Genomic DNA, 7,613 nt, shown 5'->3' on the forward strand with positions numbered 1-7,613 from the left:
ACCTGATCCCCACCTTTGCTCTCAAAGCAGGAATATTGCCTCTTGGGCCAGCATCCAGGGACTATGCTATCTAATTCTCTGTAGCTTCCCAAAAGGGAGACAAGAGGCCTTGCCCTGAGTAAGGGATCCAGGTGACCATGTGGCAGGCCCTGTTGGTCATGAAACTCTGTGGCCACATCATGTAGATGCCCGTGACTTAATTTGTTCCTGATAATGTGAAGAAAGTTTTAAGCCATGAGGACACAAAGCCAGGGGTGAAAAGTAGTAGCGTCTGGGGTCTGAGGGGCCCTGGGGAGGAAGGTATGGAAGGTGCCATATGTAATCCTATGAATGTGTAGTTCATTAGCACTATCGTTAATATTTAGAAAAATGAACTTCACAAGCACCTGTTCTAAATTACAGTAGGGATCTCTAAAGCAATTTGGTGTGTAAATCCTTCTCATAAATGAGATCCAAATTTTTAGTTGTCATAATTCTCATTTTTCTCTAGTTGAGCCATTATGTTTTTGTTATAGTGTTGTGGGCAAATAGATAGTGTTTCCCCCTATAAATTATAGAATAATGTGTACTTATTGTAAGAAATAAGCAGTAACAGATAAAGTAAGAAGTAGAATCTTCCCCACTCCGTCCCCCCATTTTCAGTACATGAAGTAACCATGGCTAATGTGTGGTAGATGCCCTTTCAGTCCTTACTCTGAAGGGTACCCCACAATATACACAAATATGCACATTTACTGTTTGTTCCCACAGACATGGAATCACATTAAACTTGCTTACTCTGGCACATAACCATATACCATGAAGGTCTTTTAATTTTGGTAAACAGAACCACCTCATTTTTAACGGCTGCGTACTATTCCATTGTATTAACGTACCATAATACATTCCCTTACTCCTCAACATGGGGACGTTGCGGCTGCTTCTGTTTTATCATCATTACAAACAAGGGTTTAGTGACATCCTTGAACATTGTTTTTATAGTTTTGGTGTCGCTGTAGGATGTTTTTGCTCCTCATCATTTTATAACAGCAACATAAATTATGTGAATCCACAAAGGGAATATTACTCAGCCAGGAAACATGATGATGTATTAGAAAATGTAACCACGTGGGGAAATGCTCATGATATGCTGTTAAAGGAAAAATAAAAGCAAATCTCAACACAACAGAAACCCAGTTTTCTTCCAATTACACCTACAAGGGAAATAACTGAAAAGTACAAGCAAAAATGTATCTTGAGTGACATAACTGCAAGTAATGTTTGGGGTGAGTTTCTGGGTGATTTTATTTTTACGCTTTTGTGGTTTTCTGTATTACCAAACATTTTGCATTCAGGTTTTGCTATGTTCAAAGCTGCATGTCACTTTTTAAATGCTTACTAATCCTGACCAGCCTCTAGCTAAGCCCACACATTGAAAGGAAGTGAAAGATCCAGAACAGTGCGGTTAAGACTCTGGATGGTTGTGTGTCCTTCACAGCTTAAGGCCTGTGTTGTGTGTTTCCCCCCACAGGTATGTTCTTGATGACCAGTATGTCAGTTCAGTAGGAACGAAGTTCTCAGTCAAGTGGTCAGCTCCAGAGGTGTTTCACTACTTCAAATACAGCAGCAAGTCTGATGTATGGGCATTCGGTAAGGATGTGGCCACACAGGACCTGGCCCTGTTTCATAAGCTGGTTTCCACAACAGGAAACCACAAGAGCAGTAACATCATTTTAAAAGGGTCCTTGAGGATTTACAAAATTACACATACGGCCTGAGACAAGCAGGAGGTTGAAGAAGGTGATTGACTTTCTTGGGTCAGGTGTTAGGATGTCTTCCACACATTCAGTGCTTCACATCCTGCTAGAACTTTTTCATAAAATCAAAGGGGATCAGTCTACTCAGGAGGCTGAGGTTGAAGGATCACTTAAGTACAGGAGTTTGAGTCCAGCTTGGGCAACATAGCGAGACACCCTTCCCAACCCCCACATCTAAAAATAAAAAGATCAAAGGGGATAAAAGCTTTTCTAAGAAGATTTCAAACAGTTTTGTTAAAGGAGTCATTGAAAACTGAATCTGAGTTCTTGCAAACTCCAAAAAATTGAAGGGCATAAAATGAAGTCATAGATTTTCTGCATGACAATAACAATGACGACCATTCCCTTCTGATTTGACCAATTCTTTGGACATTCATAGAGTGAACACCAGATATGATTTGGTACTTTCTTTGGCTCATACCTAATTGTAAGTAGTCTCTTCTCCTTGTTAAAATATTTGTTTTAGATCAGGGTAGGCAAGCAATAGTCTGGAACCAATCAGATGCCCTGTTTTTGTAAATAGAGTTTTATTGGAACATAGCCATGCCGGTTCGTTAATGTATTCTCCTAGGGCTGATTTTGTGCTGCAACAGCAGAGTAGGTGTCACAGGTGCTACATGACCCGAAAAGCCTAAAATGCTTTCTGTGTGGTCCTTTGTAGAAAAAGTTTGCTGATTCTTAGTTTATTAAAAGATCTATATTAAAATGTAGTAAGAGTAATTGGAAGGGGAAATAATTCTTAAATTATGACTCTGTACATTTTCTTTTTCCTTTTTTTTTCAGACAGAGTCTCACTTTGTCACCCTTTGTAGAGTGCTGTGGCATCATATCTCACAGCAACCTCAAACTCATGGGCTCAAGCGATCCTCTTGCCTCAGCCTCCCAAGTAGCTGGGACTATAGCACCTGCCACAATGCCCAGCTATTTTTTTAGAGATGGGGTTTTTCTCGTGTTCAGGCTGGTCTCGAACTTGTGAGCTCAGGTAATCCACCCGCCTCAGCCTCCCAGAGTGCTAGGATTCCAGGCCTGAGCCACCACACCCAGCAAGCACTCTACATTTTCTGACAATTTTCTATGATGGATAATGTCAGGACTGTTTCTGATCACTATCAGATAGGTACATGATAAATAATCCAAATAAGACTGAGACCTATTTCATGCCCTTGTCCGTAAGTGTAATTTGATTTACTGTTCGTCACCTACAAGACTACCTTTGAGAAAAGGAAAATTTGGTCATTTCTTTTTTTAATGTGACACAATTTTAATAATTAACTATTCCCTTTACAAAAGTGGCATTTTCCATTGCAAAAAAATAATCAAATATACTCAGGAAAAGGAAAAATCACAAAGGTAGAATTTTGGTGGATACTTGATGTCATTTTGTGCTGATTGACTTTTGTGCTTTATTGTCAAAATTAATTTCAATATCCATGCATCAGTGATATGCCTTATGAGTGATCTAAAAAAGTGAATGCCCTTCTTCAGCTTATTTTTGATCAAAATAGACTTACCCAGCTTGATTATTCACCTTATACCATAGAAGTTGGCTCCAGATAGTTTTTGGTTGTTTATATACATTAAATCTACTCTTAAACAGTATGTCCCCAAGAAAGATACTCAAAACACAGCAGGGCCTGTGAAAGCAATTCCCAAATTTCGGTAGCCCCACAAATATTGTGAACAATGATATTATCCTTGAAATAAGTGAGTAGCCTCCCAAATAGAAAGTTCTGAGGAAGTAGCCTTCTGTCAGATGGTTGTTTTATAATGTGTGTTTTAACAAAAACCGAGGGCGGTAAAGTGAGACTCTGTCTCTAAAAAAAAAAAAAAAAAAAAAAAGAGCAGTCCCCCAAACTTTAAAAAATTTTTATTATAAATATTTTATATAAAATCTGTAGCCATAAAGTCAAAGAAGGTCTGAAGTTAGTTGTGGTTCTAGAACAATTCTCTTCCTTCTTGCCTATTTATCTTGTTTTCCAAGGATTTCAAACCTGGCTGACTGTTGAAATTCTGTGACTTTAGGCAGCACAGCACGATGCCCACCATTTAGAGAGCACCTGAAAGGTCTCAGTGCCTTTTTAAGTGCCCTCCCTGTTTTATTCTTGCCTCATGGCAAGTCCATGAGGTACAAACACCCCATTTCATAGATGGGGGACTTGAGGCTGAGAGAGGCTGAGAAACTTACCCAGCCTGCAAGTGGCAGAACTTAGCCTCAAAGGCCATGTCTGACTGAACCTGAATGCCACCCTCCTGACCACCACAAGCAAAACAGAGTTTTCTTAACCTGGGGTCCACAGTGCCCTCTATGAGTTTTGGGGGAGTATGAACCTCCTGAAACAAAGCACCAAAGTGCATTTACTTTCCCCAGGGCTGGGCCAGTGGCTTTTATCAGATTCCCTAAAGGGCGCCTGACCCACTAAAAATTATCAATTACTCAATCAGTGAAGGGGGAATGTTGTCAATGATTTTACCATTAAATTTCCACTGAAAGGTAATTTGATGTTGCAATGAAACTGTTGCATGTGATTGCTAAGGCAGAGAGGCAGAAAGGGTGAGGACTTTGGTCTATCACTCATAAGGATTAGGGCTGGGCTCACTACATGGGCATTTGTCACCGTGAGGCTGAATCAGGCCCCTGCCACCTCCCTGGAGCAGCCCAAGAATCTTCATGTCAAATAGCTCTCACTGTGACCACTCTTGCCACTCATCCTTAAAAAGCAAGCACAGACTAACAGGTCTCAGTGAGGAGGAAACCCTGAGCTCCAGAAGGAATGGCAAAGGCCCCCCCTCCATGCCCTGCTCTTTTCACTAAGACTCATTTCCCAGGGAATCCCTTGCTCTGACCTATAACCTTCCTGACCTAGTGTGTGAAACTTATTTCACAAACCCTGTACATTCTGACATCGGCGATCTTTTCTGTCTGGCCCACCCCTCGGTATGGAGCAGGGATCCTGATGTGGGAAGTGTTCAGCCTGGGGAAGCAGCCCTATGACTTATACGACAACTCCCAGGTGGTTGTGAAGGTCTCCCAAGGCCACAGGCTCTATCGGCCTCAGTTGGCATCAGACACCATCTACCAGATTATGTACAGCTGCTGGCACGAGGCAAGTGCATCACCTGGGTGAGCTGGAATGGGGTCCCACATGCATCCGGGGTGGTTGCTGCATCACACTGGGACAAAGCTTTCTTGAGGGAAGGCACCTGCTACAGAGCCCCTGGACCCAGTCTTCAAAATGTTTGTAAGCTAAAACAAGCAATGCAGGTGCAAAAAGTTTACCAAACAACTTTATATCCAGCACTGTTCTAATAACTTTACAAATATGAATTCATTTATTCATCAGTAAACACACTGAGATAGGTAGTATTATCATTGCAAGAACTAATAGAGGGAAAAACAGGGCTTGTTGGATTTTATTTTGATACTTTTCAAATCTACAAAGAGATCGAAAGAACACTCACAATTTTCATTAGATATTTATTTATCCTCCTGGTATTTCTTTGTATAAGAACAAGCATATGTGTACGTGTAAGTTTTCTTGTTTCTCTTTCTTATAAAAAGAGCAGCACATGAATTTCTCTCCATTGGTGTTGCCCCACTAGCAATGAAGGAGAGTACCTGTTTTCTTGCAACCTCACCTGTGGAGCACATTGTCAAGCTTTTGAATTTTTGCTGATCTGATAGGTGAAAAATGACATCCTAGTGCAGCTATAGTATGTGTATCTTTCTTCATGAGTGAGGTTGAGCTGAGCTTTTTTTCATATTTTTAAGGGTCACCTGTATCTTTCTGAGAACTATCTGTCATATCTTTTCCCTTTCTTTCTATCAGATTTTAAAGCTCTCTATAAATTAGGGAGATTAATACTTGCACTTTATTTGACATAGAAGTTGTCAATATTTTCTTCCCATTCATAACTTGTATTTTGATTTGGTGGATGGGGAGATTTTTTTGACCATGCAAAAGTTTTTTTTTTAACATAGATATATCAATATTTTCTTTATTGTTTCTGGAAATCAAGTCATAGTTAAATAGGCTTTCCCATGCTCAAATTATAATGGAATTCACGAAGATTTTCCTCTAGTACTTCTTTGGTTTCATTATTTTCCTTTTAGGTGTCTGGTCTAGTCTGTGTTTGTTATGGTATATAGCATGAAGTGTGGCTCCAAAGATAGCATTTTATATGACTATCCAGTTGTTGGCAGCACTATTTATTAAAAGACCATCTTATTTCCAGGGTTGAGATACTACCTTAAGTGGTGAAATGCCACCCTAGTATCATACTAACTTTCCATATGTATTTGAGTTTCACTGGGGACTTCCCCTTCTGTTCTTTGATCTCTCTGTTCATGTACTAGCTCTACACTGCTATGATTCTATCAGACTTTATGATATGTTGAATACTAGGTAGACTTGCACCTCTCATTGATTACCTTTCTTTATTGCTTCCTAGCCATTTTTGCATATTTTAAAAGTCCATAAACTAAAGAATCAATTTGTTTAGATTGAAACAAACTCATCTGTATTTTTGAGATTTTATTTATATTTTAACTTGGGAAATGTAACGTCTTTATGCTATTGACTTGTCCTAGTCTAGAATAAGAGATTCTTTTTTTTATATCTTCAAGTCTACATTTGTATTTTTCAACAGTGTCTTAACGTTTTCTTCATTCTGGGGGTACATATTTAAGGTATTTTATTTTGGTGCTATTGCTATTGTAAGTGGGCTTTTCCTTCTATGATATCTTCTACCTGGTGACTGTAGGTAGATGTGAAGACTGTTGATTTTGTATGCTAATTTTATAGTTAGCTCTCCTGGCAACTCCTTCATTGTTTGGGTTGATTCTATCATTGATACTCTTGGATTTTCCAGGTATACAATCATACCCTGTGCAAATACAGACACTTTTTATTTTCCAATTCCTGGGGCTCTGATTGCTTTCACTTTCTGAATGCATTGGCTAATATCTTCAACACAACATTAATAGTGGTGGATATAGTGGTCTTCCTAGTTTTGTTTCTGACCCCAGTAGAAATGTCTGTAGTGTTTCCACATTTCAAAAGTTGCTAGCTTTTGGACTGAGGTATAAATATTTTATATGTGTTATCTTTAACTATAAGTTGCATTATCTAAAACATTGCATTTTGTTTTAGCTTCCAGAAAAGCGTCCAACATTTCAGCAGCTCCTATCTTCCATTGAACCACTTCGAGAAAAAGACAAGCCTTGAAAAAGAAATTAGGAGTGCTGATGAAAATGAATGTAGATGTTAACGTTTTCATTCTTCTGAAGGAAAGTAGCAAGGCACAATGTAATTTAACTAGTTCTTGAGAGTGTTCTTTGTGTTGTCTGTTATATTATCTAGAAATGAACACAATAGGAAACAAAATATTTCCTTGAAATTGAGGTCAAATTAGTCATTTTGTTTATGCTGCTCTTAATATAACACTTTTCAGCCTATAGCAGAAGCACATTTTCAGTTTGTAATAGTGAGAGAGTGTGTATCATGCGTAAAGATTAAACAGAATTGAAAAATTATTTGTTGCATATTTGTTTCTTTACATTGTCATTATCATGATAATTAAGTATACTACCAAGTACAGAAATTTGGACATTTGCCTTCAGATTTCAATGTTCTCAAACTTTGGCATGCATGAGAATCAAATGGAGAGTTTATTGAAACGTAGATTCCTAGGAACTACCTCAGGGATTCTGGCCAAGGGGGCCTCAAAGCAGCCTGCTAATTTGTATTTTCAACAAGCTCCCACATGGCACTGATGCAGTCATTCTGAACTTCCCCAGGGGATCTCATTCCCTGGTGG

The 7,613-nt window shown here is 39.0% G+C and overlaps 1 protein-coding gene across 5 annotated transcripts in view; it reads left to right on the forward strand.

Moving 5' to 3' along the window:
* The window catches only part of BMX (BMX non-receptor tyrosine kinase), a 55,780-nt gene extending 48,468 nt beyond the window's left edge, over positions 1 to 7,312 (forward strand). For all 5 annotated transcript variants that reach the window (XM_053580367.1, XM_053580370.1, XM_053580369.1 and 2 more), the window contains 3 exons: positions 1,511 to 1,629; positions 4,743 to 4,900; positions 6,947 to 7,312. In XM_053580367.1, the coding sequence (XP_053436342.1) occupies positions 1,511 to 1,629; positions 4,743 to 4,900; positions 6,947 to 7,021 (352 nt within the window). In that variant the 3' untranslated portion in view covers positions 7,022 to 7,312. The remainder of the gene's footprint in view (positions 1 to 1,510; positions 1,630 to 4,742; positions 4,901 to 6,946) is intronic.
* The last annotated feature ends 301 nt before the right edge of the window (positions 7,313 to 7,613 follow it).

Source organism: Nycticebus coucang, chromosome X, assembly GCF_027406575.1.
Source record: "Nycticebus coucang isolate mNycCou1 chromosome X, mNycCou1.pri, whole genome shotgun sequence".
Classification (NCBI taxonomy): domain Eukaryota; kingdom Metazoa; phylum Chordata; class Mammalia; order Primates; family Lorisidae; genus Nycticebus; species Nycticebus coucang.